The 21,615-nt window shown below is 40.5% G+C and overlaps 2 protein-coding genes across 4 annotated transcripts in view; one reads left to right on the top strand and one right to left on the bottom strand.

Annotated features, from left to right (window-relative positions):
• lrp2a (low density lipoprotein receptor-related protein 2a) overlaps positions 1-15,437 on the top strand; it is a 45,506-nt gene extending 30,069 nt beyond the window's left edge. For all 3 annotated transcript variants that reach the window (XM_044019768.1, XM_044019767.1, XM_044019766.1), the window contains 29 exons: positions 490-1,156; positions 1,827-1,997; positions 2,083-2,306; positions 2,503-2,680; positions 3,216-3,412; positions 3,535-3,780; positions 3,869-3,997; positions 5,798-5,917; positions 6,545-6,661; positions 7,482-7,598; positions 7,789-7,926; positions 8,234-8,356; positions 8,558-8,686; positions 9,028-9,159; positions 9,263-9,394; positions 9,483-9,626; positions 9,726-9,891; positions 9,983-10,111; positions 10,826-11,049; positions 11,439-11,618; positions 11,927-12,046; positions 12,256-12,346; positions 12,492-12,559; positions 12,959-13,076; positions 13,182-13,302; positions 13,504-13,614; positions 14,062-14,178; positions 14,259-14,330; positions 14,414-15,437. In XM_044019768.1, coding sequence (XP_043875703.1) covers positions 490-1,156; positions 1,827-1,997; positions 2,083-2,306; positions 2,503-2,680; positions 3,216-3,412; positions 3,535-3,780; positions 3,869-3,997; positions 5,798-5,917; positions 6,545-6,661; positions 7,482-7,598; positions 7,789-7,926; positions 8,234-8,356; positions 8,558-8,686; positions 9,028-9,159; positions 9,263-9,394; positions 9,483-9,626; positions 9,726-9,891; positions 9,983-10,111; positions 10,826-11,049; positions 11,439-11,618; positions 11,927-12,046; positions 12,256-12,346; positions 12,492-12,559; positions 12,959-13,076; positions 13,182-13,302; positions 13,504-13,614; positions 14,062-14,178; positions 14,259-14,330; positions 14,414-14,584 — 4,652 coding nt within the window. In that variant the 3' untranslated portion in view covers positions 14,585-15,437. The remainder of the gene's footprint in view (positions 1-489; positions 1,157-1,826; positions 1,998-2,082; positions 2,307-2,502; positions 2,681-3,215; positions 3,413-3,534; positions 3,781-3,868; positions 3,998-5,797; positions 5,918-6,544; positions 6,662-7,481; positions 7,599-7,788; positions 7,927-8,233; positions 8,357-8,557; positions 8,687-9,027; positions 9,160-9,262; positions 9,395-9,482; positions 9,627-9,725; positions 9,892-9,982; positions 10,112-10,825; positions 11,050-11,438; positions 11,619-11,926; positions 12,047-12,255; positions 12,347-12,491; positions 12,560-12,958; positions 13,077-13,181; positions 13,303-13,503; positions 13,615-14,061; positions 14,179-14,258; positions 14,331-14,413) is intronic.
• Positions 15,438-17,244: 1,807 nt separating this feature from the next.
• Positions 17,245-21,615, bottom strand: rdh1 (retinol dehydrogenase 1). Its single transcript, XM_044019837.1, has 6 exons — positions 21,536-21,615; positions 21,079-21,114; positions 20,661-20,991; positions 19,473-19,731; positions 17,749-17,912; positions 17,245-17,649 (listed from the first exon to the last, which is right to left on the bottom strand). The coding sequence occupies exons 1-6, from the start codon at positions 21,536-21,538 to the stop codon at positions 17,423-17,425; spliced, it is 1,020 nt and encodes a 339-aa protein (XP_043875772.1). The 5' UTR covers positions 21,539-21,615; the 3' UTR covers positions 17,245-17,422.

The raw sequence follows: 21,615 nt of genomic DNA, 5'->3' as shown, positions 1-21,615 counted from the left end.
TGGTGGTTTGTCTGCCGGAGGGTTTTGTTAAGTAGTTTTCACTCAAAGAAACTTTTCAAGTGTTGCAAGTAGTATGAGTAAAGAAAAGACAAATTGTCATCCCAAAATAGTGTTTAGGATTAGGGGCTAGGGGTTAATCTAAACAAATTCCAGTGTTAATATTACCTAGAACATATTCAATGCAGCAGATATTGCGTAATAAATGACTGGGGAGATTTTATTTCCTGTATACTGTAGATACAACATATTTACTGCACAGACTGAGCAGCTAATATGTTGAGTTGAACAATAATAATGAGCTTTAATTAAAAGAATATACTTTAGAAAATGTTAAAACAAGAAAACAACCCCATCAAATGAGTAACTAAATCAATACAATAATACAATACCACTTGTTGACTTGCAGATTGTCCTCCATGAGCATATTGGTCCGAAAATGTCTTTTCTCTGCTGATGGCTTGAATAAATGCATTGCTCTTATCTTATCAGGTATCAATGAATGCACAGATCCATCGATCCATCACTGTGATCACAATTGCACCGACACACCCACCAGCTTCATCTGCACATGTCGTCCGGGCTACCACCTCATGTCTGACAGCAAATCATGTGATGATGTTAACGAGTGTGTGGAGACACCGAGCATGTGCAGCCAGGTCTGTGAGAACACTGTTGGCTCCTATGTGTGCAAGTGCGCCCCGGGATTCCTGCGAGAGCCCGATGGCCGCAGCTGCCGTCAGAACAGCAACATCTCACCCTACCTCATCTTCAGCAACCGCTATTATCTAAGGAACCTGTCAACAGACGGGCAGGCCTACTCTCTGATCCTGCAGGGCCTGACCAGTGTGGTGGCCCTGGACTTTGATCGTGTCGACAAACGTCTCTATTGGATTGATGTGAGCCGGAGGGTGATAGAGAGGATGTCCTACAATGGCAGTAACAGAGAGGTGGTGGTGAATGGAGTTCTACATGGGGAAGGCCTTGCGGTCGACTGGATAGCAAGGAAAATTTACTGGGTGGATAGCATGCTGGATTGTCTCAAAGTGTCTGAACTGGATGGACGATTTGTGAAGAAACTGGCTGAACACTGTGTAGATGCCAATAATACCTACTGCTTTGAAAACCCCAGAGCCATTGTGTTGCATCCAAAATATGGGTGAGTAAAAATGAAATCCCACACTGTGGCTTGAATTATACTTTCATGGCTGATGTCAGTGACTGGGCCTGCTATAATTGCCAATATGGAGCAAGTGCAATTTTTTTTATTTTATTTATTTATTTATTTATTTTTTGCCAGTTTCCAGTGATCAGCATCTCATTAAGTTCCTTGGTTAATCTCCTAAATTTACTGTCAGACCTGAGGCTGAGAGACTAATGCTATAATGATAGCTGTCTAAACATAGAACATGTATTTCAATAATAGCTTTTTCCTGAAAGCAGCTTTAATGTGTCATTTTACAGGTTTCTAAATAGAGATTGATTTCATTTAAATAACATTTCCATGTAAATCGAAGCACAGTCACTTATCATCTAATATTGGAACTGCATTCCTATTATTTGATTGACAAGTCTCTTCCCCTTTTTGCTATTTTTACTTTTCTTGCTGATTTGTTGGTCACTGACTTATAAATGTTTTACACTAGCTCTATTACAGTATTTTCAGTATTTATCAATAATTAATAACCAATTACATATTCATCTGCTGTGATATTATGTAAGAATCTGTTGAAAAGAGTTGCCATTTCTTTGTTGATTGTCTATTTATCTTAACATATATTGTAAGTATAAATCATGTGATCTACAGTGATTTTCTTGGATTGTTTTAGATATGTATTCTGGACAGACTGGGGAGACAAAGCCTTTATTGGCCGTGTTGGAATGGATGGAGTCAACAAAGTAGCCATCATTACTACCAAGATAGAGTGGCCCAATGGGATCACCATTGACTACACTAATGACAAGCTCTACTGGTCTGATGCTCATCTCAATTACATTGAGTAAGTGCATTTGTCAGGAAGTAGCCTCAGTCGTTCAGCCTGCAGTGCGGCGACACCTGTAACCCTCTGACCTTTTGTTTCTCAGGTTCTCAGACTTGGATGGTAAACACAGACACACAGTGTATGATGGAAATTTGCCTCACCCATTCGCCTTGACTGTGTTTGAGGACAGTGTATACTGGACTGACTGGAACACACGCACAGTGGAGAGAGGGAACAAATATGACGGCTCAGATCGTCAGGCCCTGGTCAACACCACACACAGGCCGTTTGACATCCATGTGTGTCATCCTTACAGACAGCCCATCTGTGAGTTCAAAACCTAAGAATCTTTTTGACATAAGATTTTTTTTGTTACCTCAACATATCCTTAAGTTTAATTTCCACCTTAAGAAGGGGTAAGTACAGGTATTTACTAATAAGTGAACAATACCTGGCCTGTATTTGCCCAGCTGTGCTGAACTGAGATTTTTTTTTTGTCTGACTGTGGTTCTCCCCCTTACAGCAAACAATCCCTGTGCAGTGAACAATGGTGGCTGCTCTCACCTGTGCCTGATCAGTCATGGGGGGCGAGAACCCACCTGCGAGTGCCCTGATCATTTCCTGACTGTCCAAATAGGAGGCCTGACCCGATGCCTTCCCATGTGCACCAGCACTCAGTATAGATGTGCCAACAATGAACGGTTTGTTAAGATTTTTCATCATCTTATCTTTAAATCACTTTTTTTTTTAACTGCCCAGGAAAAAAATCTAACTTTTGTTGAAAAGATTGGCATTTAATTTCATCTTTCAAAACTAACAAGCTTTTTGATATTGTTAGAAGACAACAATCTGATAACAGAAGCTGTTAACATGATATGTTAGTTAAGTGCTTTTTCTTTACAATGGGAAAACTGCGCCACCTGCTGTTTGTGTCACAAAGTGTGAACATGGTGATAGTGATAGGTCTTTCTGGCATGTATTATATTCAGTTATATTATCATACTTGTGAATGTAGTAATGATTTATTAATAACAACTCCGACTGAATTTAATCTTAAGGCCAATATTCATGATTTTGAACACTATAAAGAAAAGCTGTTGTGAAAGGAAGTCTATACGGAGATTATGTAAATAGCTTATCCATGTAAACGTGCTCTGTTTTATGTGTATGTAAATCACATTTTTTACATAATCTAAATAATCTTTTTTTTTTTTATTCAAACCTTTGCTCCAATAGTTGTATCCCCATCTGGTGGAAATGTGATGGTCAGAGGGACTGCAGAGATGGATCAGACGAGCCATCCACCTGCCCGACTCGCCACTGCAGACTGGGACAGTTTCAGTGTAACGACGGAAACTGCACTAGTCCACACTTCCTTTGCAACAGCAACCAGGACTGTCATGATGGCTCGGATGAAGACCCCATCCTGTGTGGTAGGTTGTGTGCTTTCACCTGTCTCTTTCTAATGGCTATTTACTGAAATATTCCCAAGTTTTTCCCCTTTCTGGTTTTCCTGGTTTTCCTATGATGTAATCTTTTTATATCATCCCACTAGCTACACACCAGTGTGAAAGTCACCAGTGGCAATGTGCAAACAAGCGATGTATCCCTGAGTCGTGGCAGTGTGATGGTGAGGACGATTGTGGTGACCATTCTGACGAAGACCCTGCACACTGCTCTACCAGGACCTGCCGTCCCGGACAGTTCAAGTGCCGCAATGGACGCTGTATCCCCCAGAACTGGAAATGTGATGTCGATGATGACTGTGGTGACAACTCTGATGAACCGTTAGAGGAGTGCAGTAAGTAATGCACTTGCCCACTTAAGATTTTGACAATTCTTTGTTCTCTTCAACTGTCTACTTCACAATATTGGAATTTTCTCAACAGTGGGACCGGCATATCGCTGTGACAATGACACAGAGTTTGATTGCAAGACCAACTACCGATGTGTGCCCTTGTGGTCTGTTTGCAACGGTCACAATGACTGTAGAGACAACAGTGATGAGCAGGAATGTGGTAAGTTCTTCAGACAGACCTGGGTTCTTGCTGTCATTGTGGTAGTTTTATTTATCATTCCTAGTTAAAATTCCTATTAGTTAAAACTTTTCAGGTTGATTTAGTCACATTTGGTGTTCTGGAGAATGATTCTGAAGACGATTAAAAAAGCTGCACCAGCATGTATTCGAGGAGTGAGTGAAGCGCAATTAGGCCTCTCCTCTGCCTCCTGTGCAGCATATCACACTGAGGTAGTGGGAGATGCTGATGGAGAGGGTCTCACCACTCATCCTCCCCCTCTCTTTGCCACTCCCAGAGAGCACCACAGATTTATGAGCTGTCCAGTGGTATGGGTCTACATATGTGTGTATGTGTACGTGTTATTGCTCTGTCCTTGCGTGGGGGCAGGGTTCACACAAGCCTCTTTGTAATTTGCTAGAATCCAAACATACTCACTGCGGCCCTCCCATCTCTTATCAGAGGCTCTCACTCCATTAGTGCCATGCCCGTGCAGAAGGAGAGATCCGTGCTAATCTTCCTATAAGAATGTAGCAGATGGGCCAGGTGGAGGCTAGGAGGGCAGGACTAGCTAACTTTACGCTATCTTTGACCCCCAGCACCGTGTGGTAGAGACGGCTCAGAACAGCTCTCCTCCACTCCTCTCCCTTCTGTGCTTCTCATCTCCTGCCTTCTTATCCTCTACAGACACATACTGGTATGGAGAGAGGTCACCCATCTGTTTTAGGCATGTTGCTCTCCTCCCACCAGGACTATATCAGTTTAATTGAAAAAGAGACCTTCCTAAACATCTCCATCCATATCATGAAATTGTTGCTCATATTGGCTAATTTTATCTACATCTCTCCTGATCTCTGACTGCTAGTTAGAGTGAATGGGTTTTCAGTGGGTCATATACAGTATGTATACTCATTAATTGTTAATGTAAGAAAACATTGACTGTAATGCACTAGTATTGCGTTCTACCAATAAGTAAAATTCTCAAATCTCAATCAAAGCCAAATAACTTTAGATATTTAGATACATATAGATGTCTGTATTTATTTAGCGCTTAATGACCCCTCAAAGCTACTTTTTACAATGCAGTCCTTGCCATTCACACGGCACATTTTCCCTATCATGCATCTTCAATATCCATTCACATGTACAATTTGTAGAATAGTGGACCCAGGAATTGAACCACCATCTTTAGAATGTACTTCCAGAAAAATAATGCAAAAGATACATGCTTAGTCACTTTCACTTAAGTAAAAGTTTAATTTTGGTGATTTCTTTTATTGATGTCATTATTTGTATTATTTTACTTTGTTTGGTCTTCATGAACAGAAATGGTGTACCATTACTGCGTATTTATGTTAGCATCTATACCATCAAGCAGCTAGTAATGTTTGTTGAGATCCGTTTTCAGTCATACTCCAACCTGTTTGCAGCTGCCTTGCTTGACTAGCTCAATGTTGCCGTTGTCTTCATCTGTCTCGATATAAAAGAAATCACTTCCTGTGTGCGACATGAGAATCGTGTCATCGGGTGACATGAGATATGAAGTGGAGCTGATAGCCTTAATCAGCATGTGAACTCATTTCACAATAGTTCAAATAGATATTGTATTTGTTTATATTATATTATAAGTTACACTCTCTAATTTTAATACTGGAGACAATTGTGCTTTGTAAGTGTATTAGGCTTTATAATAAGCCTTTGGAGAAAACCTTCTTAGGCAAACTAAAGTTCACTAAGCCTTTGTTTAGATTATTATAATGGTGTGTGAGAGCAGCTTCATTCATGTTTCTGCTCATTTCCCAGATGAACTGACCTGTGATCCAAACGGAGACTTTACCTGTGACAACCACCACTGCATCCCACATAGATGGAGGTGCGATGGGGACGATGACTGCGGGGACAACTCTGATGAACGCAGCTGCAGTGAGTGCCGTGTAGCAACACTAGTGAAGTAACATCATTTAGAGGGTTTTTTTGTGTTCAGAACAGGGAATACGTTGTTTTGACAGGAGTCTCTTTTATGTGGGTTTATTATGGGATTTCTGCTCAGTTTCAAAAATGTCCAAATAAAAAGGGAGTGCTGATGACAAAGAATAGACTTTATCAGACACCAGGAAGGTTTTGTAAGAGCCTCAACAATTCTGCCGACAGCAGAGGGCTGAGAGAGGTGGTCTTATCAGCTGCTATAGAAACAGCCTGTCTTCAATGTCAGAAAGAGAGTGAGGGAGTCTGCCACCTCTTGCCCCTGAGAATTTAAACATGTCTGAGAACATGCCCATTTATACAGATGATGCGTCTCGCCTTGTTGCTGTGCCGTTGATTCCTGGAGAGTTTATCTGTTCTGAACTCATGAGATCACTGTAGAGTAACAGCTGCTCATGCTGCTTGGGTTTGTGTGGGTGGGTTTTTATGACATAATGATAATTGATTGATTGATCATTTTGTTTTTAGAAGTTTGACAAAAATATAACGAGACTTCATGGACATTGATGAAGTCTGCTTTTGCCCGATTCTACTCTGATTTTTCTGTCTCTATGTCTTTTCTGTCAGCTCCACGTGTGTGCACAGAGAGCGAGTTTCGTTGTGATAATTTGCGCTGCATTCCCGACCGTTGGGTCTGTGACCATGACAACGACTGTGAAGACAACTCGGATGAAAGAGACTGCGGTAAGTGGAGGTTCTTTGTTTTGGCTCGGGATCTGGCTGTTTGTCAGAAACAGAGTGCGGCACAAAACAAAGGAACAACAACAACAACAGTTTTGAAGGATAGCACAGACAGACAGGACCACCAAAGAGTCATTTATTCTAATAGTTTATTCACTCCAGTACAGCTGGAGGTTTTCCTCCATGTAGTGATGGTAGAGTGCATACAAATCATATGTGTGAAGAATATATGACTTTTCCAATCTTTCTTTTGTTCAAATGCAATGTCCAAATCATAATTTAGAATGTATTTCCAGAAAAATAATGCAAAAGATACATGCTTAGTCACTTTCACTTAAGTAAAAGTTTAATTTTGGTGATTTCTTTTATTGATGTCATTATTTTTATTATTTTACTTTGTTTGGTCTTCATGAACAGAAATGGTGTACCATTACTGCGTATTTATGTTAGCATCTATACCATCAAGCAGCTAGTAATGTTTGTTGAGATCCGTTTTCAGTCATACTCCAACCTGTTTGCAGCTGCCTTGCTTGACAATGTTGCCGTTGTCTCCGTCTGTCTCGATATAAAAGAAATCACTTCCTGTGTGCAACATGAGAATCGTGTCATCGGGTGACATGAGATATGAAGTGGAGCTGATAGCCTTAACCAGCATGTAGTGATGGTAGAGTGCATACAAATCATATGTGTGAAGAATATATGACTTTTCCAATCTTTCTTTTGTTCAAATGCAATGTCCAAATCATAATTACCAAAAAAACATTTTCAGAGAACCGTATATGCTTTTATCTGAGGATAAATGAGGCTTGGTTTTGTGTTGCAGAGTTGCGGACTTGTCATCCTGGCTATTTCCAGTGTGGGAGTGGACACTGTATTGCCGAAAGATTCAAATGCGATGGCAATGCAGACTGTCTGGACTATACGGATGAGGTGTCATGTTGTGAGTGTTCAGCATCTAATGATTTTCCTTGTGCAGTCCGCAGTGCTCTCACAAATGTTGCGTAATTGAACACATACAATTGTTTTTTTTTATCCTCATGTGATGCTGGTTTCATGTCAGTGGAGGACTGGGTTGATTTTCAGGTGTTTAAGTTACAGATAAAGTTTGACCAAATGGCTCTGACTTTCAGCGCCCCGTTTTCCCAACGGCACATACTGCTCCCCATTCTTGTTTGAGTGCAAGAACCACGTGTGTGTCCAGCCTCTGTGGAAATGTGATGGAGACAATGACTGTGGAGACAATTCAGATGAGGAGCTGCATCTCTGTTGTAAGTCAGCATGACCACTCACAAGTTCATTCATTCATTCATTCATTGTCTACTACTTTAATGTCCTGTGGGTTGTGGGGGAAAAAGGTACATCAAAGATAGTTGAATTTTTCACAAAATGTGTTTGTTGTATCTATTGATGTGGGTGAGTGTGTCTGTGTGTGGGGCACACTTGAATTATTTTATGTGGGCCACTTGTGTGACATTTTATGTGTATGAAAAGTGCTGTCCAAATTAAGTTGAATTGATTTATGGGTTAGTATGCTGCATGGGTTACCTGAGACTTGCTGTGCCTGTTTGTTTGCAGTGGACATCCAGTGTGAGACTCCCTTCCGTTTCCGCTGTGACAACAACCGTTGCATCTACAGCCATGAGCTCTGTAACTCTGTTGACGACTGTGGAGACAGCTCTGATGAACGACAGGAAAACTGTAAGTGTGATGCTTTTTTTTTTGTATTTTCATGTATATCTGTAGTTCATATGGTTTTGTACGGCGACCTTGAGTGTCTTGAAAGGCGCATACAAATAAAAAAGTGTCATTGTTTTTGTAACTACCATATCAATTAACATTTACAGCATATAAAATAGTAATTGCAACTCCTTTTTGAATATGATTTTTCTCTGTGTGTAGGCCAAAGTCCCACACATGGTCCCTGTACAGATGATGAGTACAAATGCAGTAATGGACAATGCGTCCCTCTACAATATGCCTGTGATGATTATGATGACTGTGGAGACCATTCAGATGAGCTTGGCTGCCGTAAGTGTTATTGAAAAAGGACTTTATGAACTACCGAAACCAAGTAGTAACATTTTTTCCTTTTTTTTATATAGTCATTGGGTTTACTTCAAATTCTGGCAAATCATAATAGTTTATTTCATTACAGTTTGACACTGAATTGTGCCTTTTTTTACTGTGTCACTAGAATCTATACTTATTTCAAATTTTATTTTATTAATGTTCATTTGTTTTTAGCTAAAGGGGTTTCGTGTTAAACAAAAATATCATGCACCAGATTCAGTCAGTGCTGCTCTACAATATATGATCGTTTAACTATTTTGGCACAACTATAACTATTTTTGTCACCCTGTTGCATTCAGACCATGGCAGTGGGCACACGTGCAGTGACAACGTCTGTGAACACAACTGTACAGACCTGCCAGAAGGAGCGTTCCTCTGCTCCTGCAGACTGGGCTACAAGCCCAGAATGACGGAAAAGCACACATGTGAAGGTAAACGGCACATCACTAAATTGATCCATTGACACACTGACACTTCAGTATTTTTCTTCATTTGGTTGATGTTTCTTTCTTTCTTTTGTTCTTTTGGAAAAAGATGTGAATGAATGTGAAGTGTATGGGACGTGTCCTCAAGAGTGCAAGAACACGAAGGGCAGCTACGAGTGCTTTTGTGCTGAAGGCTTTCATTCATTTGGAGAAATGCACGGGACAGAGTGTGCTTCCCAGGGTAAGTGCTTTGCTCTCATTCAAAATGATGTTCAAATTCCAAACCCTGAATTACTTATAGACTTAACCACACCTCAATTTTTGAGCAGGAAACCCCCCAGTGCTGCTCTTGCCGGACAACGTTCGCATCCGTCGATTCAACATGTCCTCTGAGGAGTATTCAGACTATGTGGACAACACTGAACACATACGGGCTGTGGACTATCTGTGGGACCCAGAGGGACAAAGCCTCAGTAAGATTACAACTGCTGAAAAACTTAGTGCTGTGTGGTCTCACTGAATATAAAAATAACAATATGTCATGATAACTTGTATCTCATGTTGTGCTGTAGGTATTGTTTACTGGACAGTCCTAGGTCGAGGATCTCAGTTTGGCTCTATCAAACGTGCCTATATGACCACGTTCAACGATCACGGTAACAACCCAGTGAAAGAGGTGGACCTCAACCTGAGATACATCGCTAATCCTGACGGCATTGCTGTGGACTGGGTTGGCGGGTAATTCACCAGCATATTGACTTCACTTTTCTAAAGGTTGATCAAAGTTTCCATGCATCTGCTCATTATTACCCTTTATCACTCTGTAAAGGCACATTTACTGGACAGATTCTGGGACCAATCGAATTGAAGTGGCCAAACTGGATGGGCGATACAGGAAGTGGTTGATCCACACTGACCTGGATCAGCCAGCCGCTATTGTTGTCAACCCATCACTTGGGTAAGTGACCGAAGAGCTTTATTTTTAAATAATAAATATAGTGCTGAGCAAGTCATTAGTTTGTAATACAAATCATCATTTGAATTAGAGGACGACTGATAAAGGTTTTTTTTATGGCTGCTGGCGATAACCAATAATTGATTTCCCCCTCAGTCTGATAAAATATAACTGTTTATTACAATACAACAATTGCTTAACTTCAGTAACCAGAACAGCACTAATAAACTGTTTCTCCTACATTCTACCACATCTAGATTTCATGTCAGCACTGCAGTGCAATTATATACAGTATTTTCAATAACAATGATGTATAAACTAAATATTAAATACATAAAACAGTTCATCAGAATTTCAAAAAACAAACGTTCAGATCGAAGAAATACAGTTTTAGTGACTTTTTAACAACATTTATCAAGTTTCTGAGAACAAAATGTGTCATTTCTAATAAATGGCTGTTAATAATAAATAGTAATCAGTCTACCTTTAATTTGAATAAATAAGTAAATTGCAAAGGCTGCTATTTAGGATAGTACTTTATATTAGGCAGTGAATCTGTTCACTGGGTTTATACTTGACTGTCACTGAATATACAAATGCATGCCATCCTTAAAAGAATTGAGCAAATCAAATTGTATTCAGATAATTTTCCAAAATCATTAAGCTCTGTTTATCTATGCAGCATCAGGGGGATTTATGTCTTTTTTTGTGTGTCAGAATGATGTACTGGACAGACTGGGGCAGGAAACCCAGGATAGAGTCTGCGTGGATGGACGGACAGAAGAGAGCTGTGCTAGTGAATGAAGAGGACCTGGTCTGGCCTACTGGTCTGGCTCTGGACTATGTGAATGGAAACAGGATCTTCTGGTGTGACTCCAAAGAAAACATCATTGAGTCCATGAAGCCTGATGGCACAGACAGGAAGATCGTCATATCAGGAGGTGAGAGCACTGTGTGAGATGCAGTGTGTCTGTTCAAATCACAGTTGAATTGTGTTGAATTGCACTAACTAAACTAAAATCATGTGGTGATTGTCGTCTTAGAATAAGCCATTTATTGTTTTATGGAGGCCACCACTCAGAGAGTGGATGGGTGGGAGAGAGGAGAGACTGATAATTTGAATAAAGACTCAGTCTGTGCGTTTACATGCATATTAAAAGTCAGCTTTTATTCAGACTAAGACAATAATTCCGCTTATAGAGAGATACAGCGCCACCTACAGAGGTATACTCAGACTCTGCAAGTTGTCCTGTCTTAGTCGGGTATGGCCTTAGCTTGATTAAACTGTGCCTGTAACTGTACTGAGTGTGATTTATTTTCTCTGTCCAAGACATCGGACATCCCTACAGCCTTGATGTATTTGAAGGGCATGTGTACTGGACGACAAAAGACAAAGGTGAAGTGTGGAAGACAAATAAGTTTGGGAAAGGAAATAAAGTGAAGGTCCTGACCATCAACCCCTGGCTGACTCAAGTCCGCATTTACCAGGAGCACCGATATAACCACTCAGGTCAGAACACCTTCATGTAGAATTTGTTTAGGAAAACAGGTCCAGACTGATTAAAATGTGTTTGTATTGCATTGTATTTATATTTTATTCGATATTATTGTTTCTACTAAGTGTGAACTCAATACTACAAAAAAGAAGACAATGTATGTTTTGAAAAGTACTGTCATTTTTATTTAAACCAGATTTGTACTGGAAAGACTGATATTATAAGTTTCAGACAAATAACATAAAGTAAATGAAACTGTTGGGAAAGACATAAAATAATGAATTCATGTGTTCATTGTTATTCCATGCTCTGTTCTCCTCAGTGCCAAACCCGTGTAAGAATGTGTGCAGTCACCTCTGTCTCATCCGCCCCGGTGGCTACACCTGCGCCTGCCCACAAGGCTCCTCACATGCGGAGTTTGACTCCAATGAATGTGACGCAGGTAAACAACAACAACAACAATGATAACAACAGCCTGCCTGCATGTGCTGTCTTCAGTCCTGTGTGGCATCATCATTTTGCTCTCATCAGTAAATCCGTTCTCCATTATGTGCTTGGCTGCTCCTGTGTTGCTGTTGTGAGTTTGTGGTGTGATATTGTTTTTTTTGTTTGTTTGTTTGTTTTCCTGTGTTTTTTTCCTGGCACTTACAGCCATTGAGGCACCTGTTCCAATGCCCCCTGCATGTAGATGCATGAATGGTGCAACGTGCTACACTGATGAAGGTGGTCTGCCCAAATGCAAGTGAGTGTAGATGCAGGTGCCATTTATTCCAGGAAAAGATTATCCATCAGTCATAACACTCATGTCTGTTATATTTCATACTCATACACAGTTGTGTGCCTAGTTATCCTGGTATTAAAAATTTGTTTTGGATATTATCGTTTAGATGTCCATACGGTTATGTGGGCAGCTACTGTGAGATGGGGAAGTCACGCGCCGCTCCAGGAGGAACAGGTACTTTGCTTTCTCCAATCATCTATTTCAGTCATTACCACCATTTTTTGAGGAAAGGTTTGTGTGTATACACTGGTCAAGCAGGGGCAAATGGGGGCAAGAAGGAGCTATCCTGTCAGAATTTACTACTGACACGTTTTCAGTCATCCTCCGACTCTCGCTTTACTAGCTCAACGTTGCTGTTGCCTCCATCTGTCTTCACGTAAAATAAATTGACAGTCATGATATTCTGGTGAAAGAAGAAGATCAAGGCCAAAAATGAAGAGGTGTTCCTCATCTAACGATTGGCTGCACATGGAAACATAACAGCTTAGAAAATAGTCTGGATTACCCCATAAAATATTCACCAAATCAAATCACATTTTTGCTGAAAATCCTCCTCTGTTTGTGTGTGAGTAGCTGTGGCTGTTTTACTGGCCGCTATTATCATCCTGATCACTGGAGCATTGGCTGTCGGAGTTTTCCTCAACTACAAACGGACAGGATCCTTCATTCCCTCCATGCCCAAATTACCCAGGTATCTCACCTCACTGCCCTTTTTGTTGAGTCATTTTGACCTGGTGCATGTTTTTATGTTTAAGGTCCAAACTGTTTTTTTGTTTTTTGTTTTTTTTTTGTGCAGCCTCAGCAGCCTGGTGATGTCCTCTGACACTGGGAACGGGGTGACGTTTCGCTCGGGTGATAATGTGGATCTTGGACCATCACACATTGGAGTGTCATTCATTGACACGGCGATGCAGATGGTGAGTTTGCCAAGGGTTATTTTGAGCAGTTACTATTAAGTCCCTGAAGTGTTCTATCAGCATTTTAACCGACAAACAAGTGCTTTGTTCCTGTGAGAACTGCTAGTTTCAGCACAATTAAGAAGGTTAATAAATGAGCAGTACTTGTTGAGGTCTAATATTCACCGTCAAAGACATCTTATCAGTGTATTTATCCCATAGGAGGATAACTTTGCTGTGGGAGCTGGGAGGCAGCCCATCACATTTGAGAATCCATTATACGCCACCGCACCCGGACTATCTGGTGATCCTGCTGTCATTCATGCCACACAGGTACTCATGAATGAACTGATGAATTTGTTATTTGTTCATACCATATAAATAAGACTGTCTAAATATGCAATACGCACAAAATAAATCACCCCACCAAACCAGAAAACAGAACACAAACAACAAAAACCAAACAAATTTGTTTTCTAATTTGTAGTATTCTTTATTGTAATCAACTTTATGATCGTTATAGTATTAGAGTCATTTATACAATCAGTAGCAAAAACTGTCTATTTTGTGACTTCTGCACAACTATTGCTACTCCCTTTAAAAAAAACAACCAAAAAGCCTAAGAAGACAAAAAAAGTAATTTTGTAAAGCCTGAAGATGTGACCTATAAACACACACACCCCAGGATGTCCACATAAGGAGTGCGGAACTTTGCCACCACCACGATGTTGACTATATGTTGTCATGGCAACAGACAGATATGATTGTGTTTTTAAACAGGTGACTGTTAATGTCAGCGGCGAGCAGCGAGAGAACAACTTTGTGAACCCAGTATATCGTGGAGATCAGAGCGTGGGCATCATAAACACGTCCTCAGTCAGCGACAAACCTGCTCAAGTGAGAATCTCTTGTGTTTAGCTGTGTAAACAACATTATTTAGAGTGTAACGCCACTTCATCGCCTGTGATTATTTGCAGGAGTCAAAGTGGAGCTTGTGGAGAAGGAAATTAATGCCAAGCACCACATTTGCGAACCCTTCATACTCAGAGGTGAGGATGTGCGTGCTAATCGCCTTACAACATAATATTATAAGTTATATTTTATTGTGTGTGCTATCTGCATTGGTCGACAGATGAAGGATGAAAAGCCTGTGGGCAATAGCGGGGACTCCTCTGCCCCAGAGCCTTCTCCGTTTGCGGCCGTGACCAAACCTCAGAGGAGGGATCGTCCCAGCACCTTTTCACCAACCGAGGACACTTTCAAAGACACGGCCAACCTCGTTAAAGAGGACAGCGACGTATAACCCCTTTCACACCGATGGGAATCGAGAAATGAAACACACTTTGCACAGAATTTATTTTTTTATGCAGTCTGTGTACAAAACTCAAATTGTTTTAGAGAAGAGAAATACATTTCTACAGAATGAAGAGAAAAAAAAAAGTCTTGTGACTATATGCCTTCTGACATTTCTAATGCCAATTCTTGTGTTAATGTACAATATGTATATCTTTGCACTGATGCTGCTGATAGACGTGTTAATAAAGATGTTGTATATTTGTAAATTTAAACGGTAAGATTTTGCCAGAAAAGAATATCTTGGAAATAAATCCCATAAATAGATCAATATAAACGCGTAATTAAAAAGACGAGCAGCGTTTTGAATGTACAGTGCTCATCTTTGCCGCTGAACGAAACTGAAGATGTATCTGCTTCATGTTTATATACCTCATTTCAGGGCTGGAAAATAAAAGCAAGTCGAAAGAAACCAGGAAAATACATGTGCATAACAAACATACTGTACGTAATCGCTACCTATGTTCCCTGACCTTGTGACTTTGAATCAACACAATCATAATTTTTCAGTAATGATGGTTGGAATAATGGCCAAAATAGTTTGGGACATTACTTGAACATGCCCACGTCTGTTGCATGGATGTTAATTTATGTGGTTGATTATCTTGACAGGCAACCTGGATGGAGTTATTTTATACACATGGTTAATAATTTCTTTTACAGAATGATGTCTCTCTTTTTTTTGTGTGTGTGTCTTAATGAGGACAAATTAAAAACTGATAATTGAGAAACGCCCACGTGGTTTCAATACTGCTGCTGAGACATGAATGAATAAATTTCTATTCTGCTATTTTGTGACACAAGCTGGGCTGTTGTTGTTTTCGTACCTTACTGTTATTGTCTCTTCACTCGTTTGTACTGAGAGTTGGCGGAAGAGCGTGAGCCCCACCTACTGGAGACCACAGGCATCACTAACAAATAAACAAACAATTAAAACTTCAAAACACACACTGCAAATAGTTGACAGTGTCATAACAACACGTTTACAAGTGGTCCCAGGGCCGCCCTTCTGCATTTTGGTGCCCTAGGCGAGATTGGGATTTGGTGTCCCCCACACTCTCACTCAACACACACACACACAAACACCATTTAAGTAACTCCTGAAAATGAAAAAAATTAAAATGTGAAATATGTATATGTCAGACAGCTCTGCTGACCACAATGAGACTAACACATTAATAAACAAGTCATAAAACACTATCTAGTATGAAAAAAAAAGTGGTAAAATAAACAAAATACGGATCATTTAAATCTGCCACGTCTGGACTACCATACACTATCTTGTATGTCTTTTCTGTGTTAACTATTATATTATACCAGAATTATAATAATAATACATTATTTATATGTATTTTTTTGCTGTTGTGGTTATCCGGCGCCTCCTCCAGTAGATGGCGCCCTATGCCTAGATCCGGCTCTGAGTGGTACTATTATAATACAGACAGTTTAGAACATGAACATGAATTAGTGAATAAGTAGAAGGAAATGGACATATTATGTTGTGTAACATAATTATAAGCTGCCACAGGGACTCACTGCTGACAGTACAGCAGCTCAAGTTTACATGTCAGCCCAACAAACTACTTTGTCACCTCTCCTCCGTCCCCCATTTTTCCTTTCACCCCAACCGGCTGTGGCAGGTTTGAGTCATTGCCAGAGATTTCTTCCTGCTAAAAGGGAGGGTTTTTTCCCCCCTCCACAAATGCCAAGTGCTTGCTCATTGTGAGAACTATTGTTTTTTTGTTTTTTGTTTTTCTCTCTACAATATAGCCAGGTCTCCATGTGCAGTTTAACTGCTGGTGCCACTTCATTACATGTGTCTCCACCACCGAGCAGAGATGACACTAAGGCTGGAGTAGCTTAAGAATGAAGCCTTCAGTTCCTGCAACCTTTAGGATGAAAAGAGCAAGATATTAAAACACTTTTATTCATGGCCTCTAAATAAGAAGTGTTCACTTTGACAGGAAGAAAGGCTCGAAGGGACCCAGTTAGTTTAGGTTTAAAGTCACGTTAAGTTCATGTCACTTTTGGTGTGGGTTTGATTTTCACTTCCCCTTTTATTTTGGTAAATGTCATGTCTTCCTGTCGCATAGTTTCCTCAGTTGTTTTGACACATCTCCCCTAATTCCCTCATGCGCTTCACCTGGTGATCCTTTAGTAATCACTCGCACCTGCCCTTGATTCCCTCTTGCCTATATAGTGTCCCCAGTTCCCTCGTCATTTGCCACTGTGTTGTTTATGGTTTAAAGAGAACATGTGAGAGTCCGAGCCTGTTTCGCCTTTTGTTTGTAAGCTAAACTGCCAAGTCTGCTCTAGTTTAGTATCTCCTTCTGTCAAGAAGCGATTTTGTCTCTGTCAAGAATAGTCTAGTTTAGTTTTTCTAAGTGATTTTGAAGTCCAGCCAATCATTTTATACTATACTACACAGCTTTCGTTTTTTTAATGTGTCATTAATGCCCAGGGACGGACTGGGACATAAGCGGCCCATAAGTGGGACCTGGCGACCAGACCAGATGTTTCCCTCATGAATGATAATCCAGTCATTTCATGTAATGTTCTAAATGAGTGGATTTATTGATTCACATATCATACATAAACAAGAAACAAACATAGAGTATGCAGCCTTTTTTATTATTATTCCACGCTGGAGCCATGAATATGCTTATGTCGAAATTAATCTGAGATAAACAACCATGGACATGAATCATCATCCACTGCAGTATTACCATGCAATTAAAGGGCCCACCCAACACTGAAATCCCGGTGCCGTGCTGGTTACAAGTGACTGCTATGTGTTTGTTTCACCTGTAGGTGGCGGAAGAATCACTTTTATGATAAAGTCTGAAATGAATGAGGGGCAGTAGGACAGAGGAATCCAGAAAAGCTTGGCATCCCAGCCTGCACTGTAACGTGTGCGAGGGAAACACGCTGTCAGCGCGTGCTGCATGCACCAGGTCACCTTGGAGATATCTGGACTGCACAAGACACCCAATGAGAAGTTCTGAGCTTTCACATCTGAAGGGGGACAAGAAGAAACACATGAGACAAAGCGTTACAAAAAAAAGAGAGAAAAGAAAAAAAATGTCACACAAATGAAATCAAAGCTCCACTGACAGTCTTCGAGGTATGTGGCTCCATATGAGGCTTTCACATCTTGAGGAAGGAGAGACCACAGTCGCCTCAGGTCAGCTTCAATCAGATCCTGCTGCGTCACGGCTGTCTTAAAGAAACCAGGCTCAATGATGCTGACTTTGACACCAAAGGGCTTCATGTCTTTCCTACAGAGAACATTGCAGACAGTTACTGTATGTTTCCAGAAACATTTTAACATCAACAACATCATTTCACGTTAAAGGGCCAGTGTGTAAGAAGGAGAGACTGCACAGTGCAGGGCCAGCTCAGATTTTCTTTGCGTACATTTGGCTCATCCTTCCTTCATACAGACATTCTATGTCAAGAATCCACCCACTTGTCTTTCTCTGGAAAGAAATGATGCAAACCCTGGATGCCCAACCAGTAAATCTCTGACTAATTTAAAACTTTTAATAAACTTTAATATTTAATCAACCCTTTGGTCATATTTTTCTCTTGACTGTACTGCGCCAACACCACGCCCCCCTCACTGTTGTGGCTGTCAGGTAGTTTAGAATGCCCGAGCTAGAACCCCCGTCTGTGTGCTGAAGGTCTGGACTGGGAGCCCTAAAAATTCACCACTGTGTTGCATTCAGTGATGCTCGTAAAAAAAAAAGTGACAGCCCGGACAGATTGTGCACGGGCTCGAGTCAGTTTGGATTGTTTTTTTGTCATCTGTCACAGATCCACACTGTCCCAGTGCCAGCAACTCACAAAATACTTTTTTCGAGAATATCAGGATGTGTCAGTGTCAAGTAGATCTTGATTTAAAAAAAGGTTGGTCACCCCGGACTCTCTCTAGCTCTATTCTCGCTAGTTTCCCTTTTTGTTGGTTTCTGCATCAGATTTCTGTGGATGTTGTGTATTCTTCTTTGTTTTTATTTAGTAATCTCAGTATCAGGTGAGCAGTCATGAGCTTTTTGTAATCAATGATTCTGGGTTGTCGGGTGATTTTTTTGGGGACGCCTGAGAAGATAAGATTGCCACGTTTGCAAGTCCGGAATAGTTTCTTTCATCATCTTTTTCATCTCTTTCCTTTCTTTTCAATGTTCTGCTAATCACCCCCCTAAATGTCACACACTGGGCCTTTAAGTTGACTTTAAGGTTTGTAGCTGAATGCAGTGTCATAAATGGTGGTTCATATTACAATGAAAGTGACACTTTTTTCTCTCGTGGGTTACAGTCATCTTAGAGCTAATAGTTGCTTTAAAAATAATTCAACGATTCTATAAAACACATCCATTTCATGGATATGACACTTCTACAAAACTCTAAAATATCTCTAACTTCCAATCAGTTTGGAGCCCAAAGATATTTGACAAGACAAACACAAATGTTGTCTTAAGGAATGGTACGTTGTCTTCCCTTTAAAGTCCTCGTGGTATTTGTGTATGTATTACTTTAATGCCTGAGGCTGTCAGAAAAGGCTTCCACAACCTGTTTTCTGTTTTCCATAAACATAATTCGATAAAACACATTGGACTTCATCAGAATATATTACTGATTGAGTCATTTCATGGATATGAGACTTGAGCTGTTCTACAAAACATGAATATCCCTAACTTCCACACAGTTGGGCCCCAAACAGTTTGGAGCCCAAAGGTATTTCACTCAACCAAAACAACTGTTGTCTAAAGGAATGGTATGTTTGTTGTTTGTTGTCCTCGCATGTATGTACTGTATGTATCACTTTAGTGCCTCTTTACCTGAGGCTGTCAGAAAAGGCTTCCACTCCGTGTTTGGACAAGCTGTAGCCTCCACCAGTGAGGGCCAGTCTGCCCAGAATACTGGCCACATTCACCACCCTGCCCTGGGCTTTCTTTAGCAGAGGCAGACTCTGGAGAGTCACATCGACAACACCAATCAGGTTCACATTCAACACCTTTGTGAAATCATCTATACACAGCCAATCTATTGGGCCGATGGGTGTGGACCTGCCAGCATTGTTCACCAACCCCCACAGACCTGCAACGAGAAGAGGCAGGAAAACAATCAGCTGTCGCTCTAAGATGACTACATTATATGAATGACATTTCTTTTTCTTTAGGTTATATTACTCAACTGCTAAAATACAAACCTAAACTAAAAGAAGATAAACTCAATATTCCACATTGGTTTCACAATTGTTATATCAGGCCTTGGATTAGGGGAATGGTTGGATTAACGCGGTGGGTGTTCAGCTACTGTAATCTGTATCAAGGGCTGAAAAATTACCATCACCTTTTCAATTCATAGCATTTCACATACTGTACATATTATTATATTTGATGTATATAATACATCTACCTCTACCTCGACTAAGACGACGACAAAAAAAAAAAAACTTGTACATCGCACTTATGACTAGCACTTCATAGTTTGTTCTACTTGAAGCTCTTACTTACTTCTAGCTCTTATATGTACCCAAATGTTTAAATGCACTTTTGTAAGTCGCTTTGGATAAAAGCGTCTGCTAAATGACATGTAATGTAATGTAATGTAATGTAGATAATGGCTCCCTTTCCCCCCTGTGGATAAATGCATACATACTGTGCTGTATGCGCATTTTATCTTTGCACAAAAGTAAAGAAGCCTCTTCGATGAGAGAAGAAACCTCAAGCACATTCATACCTTTACAGATATGTGGTTGTAGTTAAAACAATTATTTTTCCCTTGCATGTGTGATAAAAAATAATTCAAACTTTTCATTGGAGAAGCACATAAATGGTGGCGTCTTATTTGAAATGATTCTTGTAAAACTCTAGCTGTTTAAATGCTGAGAGTGGGAGAATGATGAGTTGATGATATGGTGCAGGTTGCCTTATCTCCCCAAGTGCCTCGCTCTGACTGGCACCCTATCTAAGTGTGTTTTTGTGTGTGTATGTGTGTGTGTGTGTGTGTGCGGCCCAGCTTGCCTCGCTCTCCAACCTCCCTGCTCACAAACTCCACTGCCCTCTTGATGCTTGCACTGTCTGTAACATTCAGCTGGATGGTCTTCAGTCTGGAGGAGGCCGCCGCAGACAAATCTGCTGCACCTTTCTCTGTCAGACAAGCGGCTATAACGTGGAAACCTTTGCCGTCCAGCTGTCGGGCCAGCAGATTCCCAAAGCCGCTGTCACAGCCGGTGATGAACACATGCTTCTGGCTGAAGGCACAAACCTTGTAGGAGTCTCTGATGTACCAAATGATGCGAGTGATAGTGAGCACGAGTAAAGCAGAGGTTAGCACCGGGTGAGACAGGAATACCTAAAACACACAGTTAACATTTAATCCTTATTATATTCTTTCCCATACAACTGGAGGAAATAGAAGGGGAAAAAGGCATCCACTGACCTCTGATAAATATATCATTAAATTATCAGTTGACACCTGAGAGGAGCAAAAAAAAAAGATGATGTCAAAACGTCAGAGCTTCCACACCATTAAAGATTTACATGTAAATCCAGATGGTAATTCCATAATCAATATACATTAATGACCAGCAGCTTTCACTTCTGTACTGTATAACCTCTCCTCATGAACCTTTGTGAGATCGGCGGCATTAACACAGAAATGACAAATGTCTGCATTATTATAATAATAATAATAATAATAATAATAATAATAATAATGATATATATATACTGTAATACACCTTTTAACTGGTCGAGGATTTGAGTTCAGCTACGGTACAAGTTGTTTTATAAATGTCATATGTCATGGTGCTTCCAATGAACACCAAACTGAAACTAGTAGTCATTTAAGCTGCACAACAACAACAGTAATAACACTAATAATGTCGCACACATACCATCACTGCAGTGTGGAGTTGATGGACGCGAGCCTGTCTTCGTCAGTACAGGAAGCACCACGAGAAATTATAACCGAGTT

Source organism: Solea senegalensis, linkage group LG2, assembly GCF_019176455.1.
Source record: "Solea senegalensis isolate Sse05_10M linkage group LG2, IFAPA_SoseM_1, whole genome shotgun sequence".
NCBI classification, from domain to species: domain Eukaryota; kingdom Metazoa; phylum Chordata; class Actinopteri; order Pleuronectiformes; family Soleidae; genus Solea; species Solea senegalensis.
This window is presented reverse-complemented; position numbering and strand designations above follow the sequence as displayed.